The following is a 14,647-nucleotide window of genomic DNA, read 5'->3' on the forward strand; positions in this document are numbered from 1 at the left end:
AATGGCATGAGATCACCAAAAGAAAGTACAGTACTCATGTTAGATCACAGTCTTGAGTCACGTATGTGCAAATCTGTGTCTGCACAGTCTGGAGTCATGTATGTGCAAATTCTCTGAAGATGCCAGCCACAGATGCTAGCAAAATATCAGGAATAAACTCTTCCAGAACATGGCTACATAGCCTGAAAAACCCACAAAACACAAATCTGTGTTAGTTTGCACAGAGAAGAGCAGCTAATCCTGGTTTCCTGACACACACGTACCTATATGACAAATACATGAACTACATCCACATATTGCATTTCAATCATCCTACATGCACATCTAAACATTGGTGGCCTATGGAGCAAACAGTGCATATGCCTCATCCAAAATGGTGGGTGTCCCTTATTTTCTTACATGTAAAGTCCTTAGGCCTTATGTTGTGATAATGATGGTGATGGTGATGTGATACCTCATACTAAATAGTAAAGTTATTATAGCTTTTACTATTATTGTTGAAATACATGTTGTTGTTTTTAAAAAAAGACTAACAGCATATATTGGTATTCATCAACAGAATGTAGTTCTTCATTAAACATACTAATCAGTGACATATGCAAGCAAAATGCACATTAAGATTATGTATATGTTTTCATCATTGCAGAGGTTGCTATTCTCTTCCATCTTCCATCTTCTGTACTGTCCAAATCTCTCTATCCCCAATGCTGCCCAGGGCAGGGGGAGTATTGCATCAAAACAGTGAGTGGAGGAAGACACAGGTGCTGTAGCAAACTTCCACTCAACAATGTAGAATCTCAGCCAATGCATATGCATTAAAAGTATGTCTCTGAATATTTTTATAAAAGATTACCAATATATTACATCATATTGCTGCAGCCATGAGAGAAAATAAGGCTGCCATGTTCCGCAAGAGCTGTGGATCATCATTTCTAAAGGAAGAGTGGAAGAAAGACAGTTGAGCACAATCTTCCAACACATGTTATTTTAAAGAAATGAGTGCCATGCAAGGCATTAAAGTGGGACTTTCACAAAGAGGCTTAAGGTACATTCAGCCCAATATAGTTGAAGTGGGAAGCCATATGGGTTTTCCATCTGAGGAAGCAAACTATTGTGAATCAGCCCTGAATCTATCATTTAATTCTTTCTTTCTACCTAATTTTTGCATTATAAATTATAAATTGTTTCTGGTGATGAAATTTGACATTTCGTGCTACCAAATGTTTAGTACAGCCATTATTTGTGATCATATCGTCCTCTAATTTCATCCATATAAATGCATTTTAATGTAAATGGTAAGGAAAAACTAAGTGAAATGTGGCCTCTGACCTGGCAGCACACAAAATGCAAACAAAGAAAGAATGTGGTATAGAAAGTGAAGAAAAGGAACCATGAAATAAAGAACAAAGAGTTTGATGTTCACTTGGTTGGCCACATGTACACCATGTTACCCAAAAGAAGAATAGCGAGGATTAGGGAGACCCTATCAACAGTGTTAGCTTCTCTTTAAATGTTGGGAGAATTGTTTAGGTCAAGGAAGCTTGTGAGAGGCTAGGTGATGTTGTGGCTTGTTTCCACTTCTTTATGCCAATACTAACTGAGGGGAACTCCAAGTTTGAACGAATAAGGAGATTTTATTTAGAAATATTCAGGAGTGCAACCCAACACATGATAGTAATTCAAACAAACACACCATTCAGAGCTAACCAAAAAAGAGGCATGGAAATTAGGTAGTGGAGTCTTAGGGTTGTAGAAGGGGTAATATTTATCTATACTGAAAAGGAGACCATGGAAAGTGGGATGTAGCTTAGACAGAGTCTGAGGGTGAAGCAGCAAGTGGAAGACACAGTGTATGCCAGCTGTGTGTGAGATGGCAAGGTTTGGGACTGATATTTATACCAGAGTTCCTAGACTCAAGGGATGCGAGATGTTATCTTATAATATAACAAAGACCAGGGAGTCAACAGTGGGATTCCAGAATAACTGATGGCCTTAAAGTTAGAGTAACAAAAATATTGGCGGGTTATAGACCGCCCATTTGGGGTGGTCTGCACCCGCCCCTTTCCCCGGAGTATCGGGGCCTCAGCAGCCAGAACGGCAGCCGCTGAGGCCCTGATCCGCCGCTTTTCAGACTGCGGGGAAGCAGCAAAACGCCGCTTCCCCGCAGCCTGAAAAGGGGTGTTTCTGGGGCTTCAAGCTCCAAGGACACCCCGTGGCGGCGGGGAGAAGAGAAAGGAGCTGCTTGACCCCTTTCTCTTTTAGTCCGCTGGGCGCAGCCGTCTGAAGGCTGTGCCCAGTGGACTAAACCAGGAAGGAGCTCCGAAATGGAGCTCCTTCCTGCTCTGTGTTCAGGGCGCACTAAGCGCCCTGGCGCGGAGCAAGGGCGTCACGTCCACGCCGCCCCGTCTAGAGGCGGCGTGGCCGTGATGTCCTCACGGCGGCAGCCGTATGGAAGGGCCGCCGCCGTTTAGTGTGTGACGAGCACACACTAGGGTTAGGGCGGTGCGGAAGCACCGCCCTTTTGTAACCCTAGTGCATGCTCGTCATGCACTAAAGTGCCGGTCTGTAACCGGCCATTGATTGGATTTAGGGCAACCTCAAGAAAAATTGATAGAGACGCTGGCTGGGAACACGGCAGAGGATAGATAGGAAGTGTTGGTTTACTTGCCTTTCCTTTGTTTTCAGTGCAAGAGGATGTGTGGAGAGCATGGGGAGGTGGTGGACAGAGCAATCAGCACACTTATTTAGCTTTTATCTTGGTATTACCTGGGTCCTTCACATGTCTTCAAGCCTACATATCCTTCCCATGGGAAAGTCTCCTGGTTTGCCAAAGGTCATTGTGACATCTTAAGACTATGCTTAGCTGCAGATGTGAAAATATGGCAGCCTCAAATATAATGTGGAGTATATTGGGTTTGCTAACAGCCCATAGGTCTAAAACTCATTGAAGTATCTCTCAACTCTGCCTTAATGCTTGGCACTTCTCATGAGTTAATCAATGAAAAGATTAGTAATGGCAGACAAGCCCTCTTCAAATTATAGCCTCTTTATTTCTACCAGTCTTTCCCTGCATTATTTAGCTGGAGAAGACTTTGAGGTGCATTTTTCATTAACATTGCATGATGCTGTAACAGTCATTGCTGAGATAGGCTCACATTTTGCAGAATAAGACAAGTGTCACAGATAGCGGATGTGTGTGTGTGAGTGCAGTGCACTCATCTCTCCAAAGTTTCTTCCAGACATCCTTCAGTTTTTCTACTCTGTTGAAGGAGTATGCCTTCTCATGAAGCTGCTAAACTAGTCTTCTGTCTGAGCAGCAGAGAATGCTGTTACATTACCAGTGCTGAAATAAGATTCATTTTCCATTCTGGTTGACTCCTGTGCATAGAGTAAAAGAGAGGGCACCACCTTTTCCTTTGCCACATGCACCAAAATATCTCAGGTCAGATCTGCAGAACAACCACAGCGCTGCCATAAGTTCAAGTACCTGCTTCTGTTTCCATTATCTTGCATGCTTTTGCACTGAGCCTCTTCATTTCAAGTATAAATAACGAAAAATACAAATATTCCAAAGTTGTTATGCAACCGGGTATTATATTATTGAAACTCTTGCGTAGGATTGCTTCTTCTTTGACTTAACTCGGTTCAGTCCGACTTTATGACGTACTCATTTGTAATCAAGAGGTGTTCCAGAACCTTCGGTAAAGCAGCAAACCACTTGAGAATCGCTTTTACCTTTAAAGTTCGTGAGATGTTAGCAAGCATGCTGTAGAGTGAGGCTATTTATACTTATAATGGGAAAGAATTGCTCACTACCTTAACACATACAAGCTTTTGAGAAACAACTGTCTTCTCAAATGAGGTTTTTAATAGGCTTCTTTTTGTGTTGCTCATTTATAGTTTTGCTGTTTAATAAAATGAATCCAGACTACTGTCAAACTAGTTCTTCACCTCCAGCGCTAGAAGGAAGAATTCAGCACTGAGAGACAGAATTGTCTTGATAATGCATAGGAGCCATCCTCAGTCCTTTGGGTTATATCTTCTCATGCCAGTTCCAGAGGCAGGATTCATGAGACTTTTCCCCTCCACTGACTCTGTGTCTCTCCTCTCATTTAATACACTTGTAATCTGTATTTCAACTCCCTGCTTAAGTCTTTCTTTGCTGTCTGAATCTAAGACTGCAACTGCACTGCAGAAATAATCCATAGCTTCCATGGCTCAGTGCTATAGAATTCTGGGAATTGTAGATTGTTGTGGCACCAGAGCTCTCTGACAGAGAAGACTGTCAGACAAACAAACAAGAAAGAAACCATTAATAGAGTTAAATTGTTTAATGCTTCTAGTCATCCATGATGTTTGGCAGAGAGAAAGGATTTATTCCCATAAAAGAATTGAGAAAAGGAAAGAAAGACGAGGAATTGCAATGATCAGAGACTATATATTGCCTTGCATAAAAATCTTCCTGTTATACTGTTTTTAGAATTTTGTGGAAGTCAATATATGAAGACCTTGACTGCAGAAGTAATCCAGTTTGAGACTGCTTTAACTGCCCTGGCTCAATGCTAGGGAATCCTGGGAATTGCAGTTTATTGTGACACTAGACCTCTCTGTCAGAGAAGGCTAAATGTCTTACAAAACTAGGAGAATTAATGGCTTATCCCTTTTGCATGGTACAATGTTTCAAAAAGTGATTTGTTGTTGTTACTCATCACAGTGCAGCTTCACATCTCTAATCCTCTAATCTTTTTTAAAATATAGTTACTGTATAGAATTAATGAGAGAATAGCATAAAAGTTGAAAAATTTCACTCAAAAGGACCAGAACAAGCCCTCAAATGTAACTAGAACACAGTGACTAGGAAATATTATGTATCATACTCTTTTAATAATAATAATAATTTGTTTTATTTATATACCGCTATTCCAAAGATCATAGCGGTGAACAGCAAGTAAGCTTGTTTTACCATATATTTGTGGAAAAGAAAGGCAAGTTATCTTTCACAGAAGTTTGGCTACCACAACTGATCTTCCCATTAAGAAACCTCTGATCCACTTCCAAGGGACATAGGATTCTCCAAATTGCAGTTTGTAAATGGCTCCTCTAGCACATTTCTTCAGTTCATGTGATGATACTGTGAAGAATCTGTGAGCTCCATAACATGGATCTTTTTATGTATTATTTTCTCCCAGTTGTTTGACTTGGTGTACAGAGAGGAAACTTTGTTGAATGTTATTAAAAGTGTTACACGGAATGGGCGCTCCATTATCCTGACTGCGGTCCTAGCTCTCATCCTTGTCTATCTTTTCTCCATTGTTGGATTCTTGTTCTTGAAAGATGACTTCATTATGGAGGTAGAAAGACTGAAAAACAGAACACCCATTGCAGGTAATTCCCTCACCATTAAAGTATATTCTCCAGAATTGCATTGTGGTATATTTATTATTAAGTCCAAATTAGATTGATGAGATGAGGACAACATATTGGATAGTTCTTGGATCAGTATTTGGGTAATGCAATTTTTCTAGCATTGCTCCTTCAACCTTTTCTATGCAGCACAGATATGTAATGTGGTAAATAATTTGTGATGCATAGGGCAAAATAAGTGTTTGATAAAATAAAGCTGATATATATGTCTTTTGCTCACTTTGGAAATGTTAAATTAGTGTTTTACTCAACTCCATACATATTTACAAATGAGCATCAAACAGTGTTTTTATCCTTGAAAACTCTTAAGTATTCTAGATTTAAAAAGGCAAGATGTCAGCTCAGTGTCCTCCTTGTCAGCCTTTGTGAATAATTTAATGGTTTTTAAAACTGATGTTATTTTCATATCTGACAGTTGTTTCTAGCTTTGAATATATTTCATTTTAACTAGATGGAGTTCTGTTTGATGTCAGTTCTTTAATTTAGGAAGAAACAGTTGTGAAAAGCCTACGATATAGTGTAAATGTGAAACTGTATCTTCGTTACCATGATTGCTTTATGCTTCTCCTTCAATAGTATTCTGACTTAATTTTTTTGTTTCTTTTGACACTAAATGAGGGATTTGGAAACTTCCACAGTGGCAAAATAAATATTCGAAGCTTGACACTCAGTTAATTTTGGAGTTTAAAACTAGAATTTGGGGGTTTAAAACTAGTGACTTCAAGGGGAAAAAACATTTATTTGGGGAGTTCACAAAAGGATGCTTGGGTATTCAAAGATTATTTACATGACTGTTACAAAGTAAATCAAAAGTGGGCAGTAGTCTCAAGCCTTCTGCTGTAAATCAATAGCGTAACAAAATAAGGGAATTTATTAATAGTATTTTTGCACAGCATTGAATGTAGATACTTGTTCAACTCGACTTTGGTTCCAAAATGTGAAAACCGACAACTTGTCTGTAACCTGATCTTTTAAGTCAGATACATATTGCATACTTTTTGGTACCAAACCTTTATTTTTGTTCTGTCAGATAGTGGCACATATCCCACCACAAGCTTAACAACAATGGACACATGTTCAAGAGAGAACTGTACTACTACAATCACAGCTGTACAGTCAGGTTAGTAGAAATCCCAGAAAATGTTTTTGTGTTCCCACCAAGCCAATATCCATTGCTTGGGGAAGACCTAGATGATACAGTATAAGATTGCCACTAAAGGCTGCTATGTTTCCGTCTCGTATTATGTTTGGTTAAACAGAGAGTGTCATCTTTTTCTGCACCATCATAATAGTGGCTGCTTGGCTTGCAAGGTGGAGGAAATTCTCAATGTGATGCTAAAATTGGGCACTTTCTTCTAATAATAACTATGTGGGAAACAGATGTAAACATATCAAGGATCTTTACCAGCAACAATGTTGTAGTGATAACAATAATAATAATAATAATTAGAGTTTGTTTATGTATATACACACATAATTACTAATCTCACAATCAGCCAAAGTGTAATGATACATTATATTCAACAGCAACATCAAAAATTATAAGTGCACTGATAAGTGGTATAGAAATGTACTTGCTGTTGCTATTGCTATAATATTTCTGGCTGTATAAATACCATGGGCAGTGCAAAGAACACTAAAAGTTCAAAAACATAGTTCATAAATAACTTCTTGATGTTAATAAAGTGTGGTGGTACATTTCATATAATCTCCTGAATGGATCTTCATGAAGGAGGAACCCCCATGGTAGAAATTAACAGCCGCCATGTTAGTAGCCACCTCACAGGCATAAATGTAATTGCTAGTCCCAATGGAGTAGACCTATTAAATCAACTGCTGAATAGTAGGTCACCTTTTGTGTAGGTCCCATTGATTCAGTGAGTCCACTTTAATTGAGATTAGCAGTTAGAGACCATACTCTCTATATTGTCTAGCTCTGCCCTTAGATGATACTGTATTTAGTGGAATCCTGTGTCCTATATCTATAATTGCATCTGCAGATGAAGAAGCGGATGAAGATGGGATTGAGAGGACCTGTGACACTCTATTAATGTGTATTGTGACAGTATTGAACCAAGGTCTGAGGAATGGCGGTGGAGTAGGGGATGTGCTCCGAAAACCTTCCAAAGATGTAAGTGTTTCACTTTTCTTTTCTTTTTTGAACATGTGGTATAGCAGCTTCATGTTTGTCTGTGATAGCTAATTTATCAGTATAACTCTTGGGAGCCAAAGTAGACATGATACAACAGCTGTAATCAATTTGTCCATGCGTGCTCTGCTAATCAAAGTATTCTTCTCTCGAGCTGAAAATTAGAAATGGGCCATCAAAATATGGATAAATTCTATGAAAATATCAAAAATTAATGTTAAAAAATATGGATAAAATCTTATCTCAGTCCCCAGGTGACTTCACAGTGGCTTCATATAGATAGTGAGGCAGATCAACAGCCCTCCTCTCCCTAATGGCTGGGGGAAATCTTCTGGGGGGGGGACCCATCCAGATAAAAATAGAGTCACTGAAGCACAGTGCCATCCGCAACCTATACAGTTTCTTCAGAAGGAACAATGTTTGATAGTATTGAAGACAACTGTCAGGTCCAAGAGGTGAATATGGGTGCACAACACCAGTTCTTCTTTCAGCATACGCAAGGTGACTATAGCTTGACAATCTACATTGGAAACCAGATTTAAACAACTTCAGCATTTTACAGTCTTCAGGCCTTCCTTCAGCCAGGTTGTTCAGTTGTCAGAGGAGTGTGCATCAGGGCTTAAATGCCTAGCAATCTCAGTACTGGAACCTTCTTTGAAATCAAGAACTGGAATGCAAAAAGTAATAAATTGACAATATTCTCCTAATACATACTCCTGAAAGCCTGGAATATTTCCCTCATCACCAACTATGAGGATGGAGTTAGAGCTTTAAGCTCAGAAGGTATGGTTCCTGGCCAACTTCAGCAATGGTTTCCACATCACAGTATAGGAAATCAGATTTTATGCATTCATGATTCAAGAGAAGATTGTGCACCTTCCTCAGCTCCTGCTTGGTCCTATTCGTCTCTTCCTTTTTATCTTCCCTTTCTTACATGTTATAGCAAAATATTCTTTGGTTGCTAGGTAGTCTAAGTAGTGGAGTGAGCTGTGGACAAGAGAAAGGAGACTCAGGGCCCAAACAGACAGACTTTGGAGGTATGTTGCTTAAATGACACATGCATTTTAGGAGACCAGAAGCTGTTCCAAAACTGTGCTCCAGTCCTTAGGACTGGAGTGTGGCTTTGGTGAGGCTTCTGGCCTCTTAGAACACATGCATCATTTAAACAGTATACCTCCAAAGTGACCCGAAGCAACTTTATTATGGTCTGTCTGTTCAGGCCCATAGGAAGTCACAACCTTCCTATCCCTTATCACATTCAGTTGTAGATTTGGGTGGAACACTTGCTGATGAGGGGGAAGAAGGAAATATCCCAATGTAATAAAACAAATCTGAAAGTTGAGTTCTTCTGCATTTGAAGAGGTGGGTTGTCATCCATGAAATAAATGTATTGAAGGCACCAAAAGACCTCTGTTTCCTTTCTCCCCTCTGGAAAAGAGTGATACAAGTTTTCCTTGGTTTTGCTAGTTCTATTAATCGCTCTTAGACTAGCTATACAAAGTAAATTTCTTGTTTGTTGTTGTGTGCCTTCAAGTCGTTTCTGACTTAAGGTGAGCATATTATGGGCTTTTCTTGGCAAGATTTGTTCAGACGGGGTTTGACATTGCCATCCTCAGAGACCGAGAGAGTGTGACTTGCCCATGGGGATTACATGGCCAAGCCAGGATTCAAAGCCTGGTTTCCAGAATTCTAGCCCTAGCTCAAACCACTAACTACAGCATGCTGGCACAAAGTGAATAGTATCTAACCAATCCATGGTAGGCAGCTGGCTTGTTTGTAATGGTTGTTATGAGCAGATGTTATGACAATATATAAGTTCTAAAATATATTTTCTGCATGTGGATATAAATTTGACATCACATAGAAACATCATTGTTGTTTCAGGAACCACTCTTTGCTGCTCGAGTTGTTTATGATCTCCTGTTTTATTTCATTGTCATAATTATTGTCCTGAACCTCATCTTTGGAGTCATCATTGATACATTTGCAGATCTCAGAAGTGAAAAGCAGAAAAAAGAGGAAGTCTTAAAGACAACATGCTTCATCTGTGGTAAGTTTTTGTGAGCTATCAAACTGGCGGAGGAAAAGCAATTTTAAAAAGATCTCTTCTTTAATAAAAGGTGATTTACAACACCTCTTTGACTTTGATGTTCATTGACTGTGGGGTTTGAAAGCTAAGTTAGTTTCATGCTTTCTTTGCTATCATTTCTGCTAATAAAATAAGGCGATTTCACATGTTAGCATAATTCTGCATATGGCTAGAATGATCCAGTATGGGGGCTGTGTGTATTCTGATTCTAAGAATCTATATTGCAACCACACCTGTAATAATATACTGGTTTTTGCATATCAAAAACAATATTGTAGACTTGGGAAAATGCAAAGAAAAAAAAAGAACCACCAAAATTATCAGGGAAATAAAGCAGTTCACCGGCAAAGAAAAGCTGCAGAATTTGAAGCAGTGAATAATATGGCTATATAAAATTATGCATGGTGTGGAAGAGTTCATAGAGTCAAAGGCTTTCATGGCCAGCATCCATAGTTTTTGTGGGTTTTTCAGACTATATGACCATGTTCTAAAAGAGTTTCTTCCTGACGTTTCGCGAGCATCTGTAGCTGGCATCTTCAGAGAATGCTCACCTGGAAAAGGCAAGCATTCTCTGAAGATGCTAGCCACAGATGCTCGCGAAACGTCAGAAAGAAACTCTTCTAGAACATGATCACATAGCCCGAAAAACCCACAAAAAACTGTAGAGTTCATAGAATTGGCCACCTCCCCTCATATATATTACTAGATCCCAGGCCATCTAGTAAAGCTGAATGGATGGAAAACAGACAAAGGGTGTATCCATACTACACAGTTAAAGCACTTTGATGCCACTTTCACTGCAATGTAAGTGGTTTTAAAGGAGGGAATAAACAAATTAATGAAAGGTACAGCCACTATAATGGCTGCTAGTAAAGATGGTTATATTCAAACTAAGAATTAACCCAGTGTGGAAACTGGCTTATTTCCATGGCATTTGCATTTCTCTCGCTTGCACTTGATGCAGTTTGTTGGAGGAGGGTACCAAAACCCCCATTTGACCCATCTTTTTCATTGCACCGCAATGATTCAGATCTTCAGTAGTGAGAACTCACTACTGGAGAGATCTGGATCATGCAGGATCATATTGAAAATGGAGATACCTCCATTTTCAAAACAGTCTGGTACCTCTTCCTCCTTCGCATCTATCTTCCTCCTATTCTACCTGTACAGTACTTTATAGTTCTTGTCAGAGTGAAAGCTCCAACAGAATACACCGGTCCTGAAAGTTATGTGGCTCACTTGATCACAGTGGAAATTTAACATTTTTAAGGCTGAACTATTCAACAAGGTAACAAGGAGATGTGATTTAGTCCTTCTAGAACTGGATGAATTTTTACCCTCTTGATTTGGAATGGGCTCCTCTCCAGCATTTTCATAGAATTACTAAGAGAAGCTCAGGCTTTTAAAGTGAAAAATGGGGAAGATCTGGATAATTTAAAATAATTGCAATCCCTTCATTACAGTTGCATTCACAGTCTCAGTCTCTCTTTCGTTCTTCTCTCCCCTCACCTCCGCAACTTGCAAAGGACTGGACTAAATCACGCCTAAATTAGACCTTAAATCCTTAAAAAGAGAAAATCCACAACACAAAGATATCGGAGACTCCTAGTTTGCTAAGATTTCTAGGTCTTCACAAAAGAACTTCCAATTTGAAAGGTTTGGAACTTGTTGCAGGCCTGAGAAGCATTTCCTCTCTCTTCCACAGTTATTGTTGGTAGAAGTTAGGTTTTAGGGAATATAAAGTCTTTTAGGTAAGGAGAAATCTTACCTTGAATAGTTTTCAATTTACATTTGTTTAAAAAGAATTAGGTCTGAATTCACTCACCTGACTTGTAAAATTTAGCAGCACCACCCTTCTTCCTATTATTGTTCCAGAAGTAAAACCTTTGAGGATTAGAAGAGGAAATACGCTGATATCCTAGTAGTGTCTTAATTTCTAGCCCCCAAATTTTAGTACAGTCGGCCCTTCTTATACACAGATTTTTTTATACACGGATTCAAGCACTAAAGTTTGAAAATGTTCCAAAAAAATATAAATTTCAAATATCAAACCTTGATTTTCCAATTTTTATAAGGGACACCATTTTGCTGTGTCATTGTATTTGATGGAACTTGAGCATCCACAGATTTTGTTATCCATGGGGGATTTTGGAACCAAACCCGAGAGTATAACAAGGGTCCACTGTATTGTAGGTTGTCCTGAGCCTTGTTTGCAGATGAAATTAATGCAGGGGAGTGCAGGAATGGAATGCCGATGAAATCTTATAGCTAAACCCTATTTCAAACCCTATTTAACTCTCTGGTTAAAGTTGTTTTCTTAAAAAGTGTGGATTGAAGGCGGGTGTTGACAGGATGTGTAGTCAATGAAATTTTGTTTCTCTCTTTTTTGCAGGACTTGAGCGAGACAAATTTGATAACAAGACGGTTTCATTTGAAGAGCACATAAAGTCTGAGCACAATATGTGGCACTACCTGTACTTTATAGTTCTTGTCAGAGTGAAAGATCCAACAGAATACACCGGTCCTGAAAGTTATGTGGCTCAAATGATCACGGTGAGTCCATTTTTGTATGAGCTGTGTGGCAGAGAGAAGGTCCTGGCAGGAATGGCTTGACTTGAACCATGGGAAGCCTCTGCCCATATAACTGCAAAAGCATCTTCATTCATTTGCAACAGCCCATGCTAAAGACCCAGTGCTACCCACAATGAAGAGATAAAGACAAATTTCACAGTTTTATGATCATTTACTTCTCCAAATACTCAGTGGGTTCTTCTGATATGTAAGTGGAACCAGAAATGCTCAGATTACATCAGTTGCTTCTTCAATATCCTAGAACATTAGACTAATATTCTGTGGTGGAGGGTTAAAAAACACTGCTGAGCAAAAGAACAGAGTTAAAACAGAGGTCTAAAAATTAGCAATTTCTTTGATTACTTTGATTACTACTCTCAGGAACTCTAGACAAGGCTATAGAGTTTCACTGTATAATTTTTAAAAGACAGGGTACTGCATGTTGTATTGTTTTTTGCTACAGCTCATAGAATCCCTGACCACTGGACATGCTGGCTAGGGCTTCTGGAAACTATAGTCTAGTATCTGAAGAGCCAACTTTGGAAGCTTCTGTTATACAGAAAGTTCAGGGAGCACAGTAGCCCTCAAGTTCTCCCTCTGCCATCACCCATGAAAAGGAAACAGGATCCATCCTGCTGATTTCCTACAATCACTCCCCTCCTTGCTGCATGTACAGAAGAAGATGGGGAGGAAAGATAGGAACTGAGAGAATGTTAAGGTCCTCAGAAAGAACTAAACTTCATTCATTCATTCCATATATTGCCAAAGCTTATTGTACAAAAAAACCCACTGAGAACTCTGTAATGTGGAGACATGGGACCCTTCACATTACTCACTGTTAAAGTGATTTGATTCCACTTTTTTAACTGCCATGGTAGCATTCTGTGGAATCCTAGGATTTGCACTTTAGGGAAAGATTTTTAATATTCTCAAGCATAGTCCTTCACAAACTATAAACCCCAAGATTTCATGGGCAGTTAAAGTGGTATCAAAGGGCTCTAATTGTGTAGTGTGGAATTGTCTCTGCTAGATAAACAGCCTCAACAGACCAGCCATGAAGGCTGGCATTGGGGCGTGATGGGGGCATGGTGTCTGTATGACACATACATTGATTCCAACCCCATGCTGGCTTGATGCTGCATGTCCCACCACACGGTGGGCAGCGTCACGGTGCTCCTCTAGCACTGTGTCCAGATGACACAGTGCCAAAGGAGCACCAAAAAGCCATGGGGCTGGCAGCTATGGCACCCTTTCCACAATGAAAAGGCCACATAAGGGCTGCGGCATGTAGTTGCCGTGCCCCGATCTGGCGTTGAAAGGGGTGGCTATTGTCGCCCCTTAGGGAGCAGTCTGTGTTAGCATGGTTTGCGCAGCTTGCGTAGGTTCACGCTGAAGCTTCACACCAGGATAGCCACCAAGTAAACTATCACAGAGCCGTGTGGCTGTTCAGGAATCTCCTCCGTTCCTTCTTGAAGCTGATAAAGCAGATTGAAACAGATGTCAGAGTCTCTTTAATCTTCAGTTGCTCTATTTACAGAATACTAAATACAAAGCTACTCACACTATACATTCACAAACAACAACTCACACTGTCTTCTGAGGCTTGTCCCTTATATACACTTGTGCCATGCAGCCACTAAGTCCAGCCTCTTCCTGCTGTGTCACCTTATTTCTTGTCCCCCAAACAAGATAACTATGCATATTTACAGTACTTTTGCAACACTTTGTAGTGCTTTCCAACACATGATGATCTTGCAGTGACATTGCATGTCCTGATCCAGCTGAATCCAATTACTTGGTTACCAAGCTGCAAGTGACCCATAGATACCTTTGTCACCTTTCCCCACATCTGGACATGTTTACTTCTGGCTTATTCTCCAACTGTCTGTTCAGCCCCAAAGTTCACATTTCTTCCTTTGTGTTTATCTTTCACTACGCAGAGATTTCTTTTCCAGCTTGTTTTGCAGAGTAGTGGGTACCCATGGCAGAGTAGTGGGTCCCATAGCAACATTTACTTTAATGGCTGGCAGGTGCTTTGATTTTAACAAGGATTTGAATGATAATCTTTCACAATATTTACACCTGTTACTTCAAGCTGTAGTCCAAGAAATTAATGGAACCGGATGCTGCTTTGCAGCACCTGAGTCAAAACAGCCCTTCTATGTGTTAAAATTAAAGCATTGTTTGATTAACTGGCGAGAGCCAAAGCTTTATTTGGTCTCTCATCCCCAGTGGAACCCAAGAAGACATAAACATACAGAGGAAAACAGAAGTCATAGCTTTGTATTGCATATAACTGTTTAGAAAAGGTGATACTGGAAAATGATTGAAAAGTGGAGTTTGTTAAGCTATAATGCTGACCAGTGGTCACTTCATGCATCATACTTGAACATCCGTATGGATGCAGCCATGCA

At 39.7% G+C, this 14,647-nt stretch overlaps 1 protein-coding gene across 3 annotated transcripts in view; it reads left to right on the top strand.

The window, feature by feature from the left end:
* ITPR2 (inositol 1,4,5-trisphosphate receptor type 2) overlaps positions 1-14,647 on the top strand; it is a 256,626-nt gene that overhangs the window by 223,228 nt on the left and 18,751 nt on the right. The window contains exons 51-55 of one of the 3 annotated variants that reach the window (XM_089524659.1): positions 5,190-5,385; positions 6,455-6,544; positions 7,425-7,555; positions 9,458-9,623; positions 12,055-12,215. In XM_089524659.1, coding sequence (XP_089380785.1) covers positions 5,190-5,385; positions 6,455-6,544; positions 7,425-7,555; positions 9,458-9,623; positions 12,055-12,215 — 744 coding nt within the window. Of the gene's footprint in view, positions 1-2,685; positions 5,386-6,454; positions 6,545-7,424; positions 7,556-9,457; positions 9,624-12,054; positions 12,216-14,647 lie in introns of those variants that run through there. The other 2 variants (XM_089524661.1, XM_089524660.1) reach the window with 2 other exon arrangements.

Source organism: Sceloporus occidentalis, unplaced genomic scaffold (assembly GCF_023333645.1).
Source record: "Sceloporus occidentalis isolate IW3139 unplaced genomic scaffold, rSceOcc1.0.p SCAF_5, whole genome shotgun sequence".
NCBI lineage: Eukaryota > Metazoa > Chordata > Lepidosauria > Squamata > Phrynosomatidae > Sceloporus > Sceloporus occidentalis.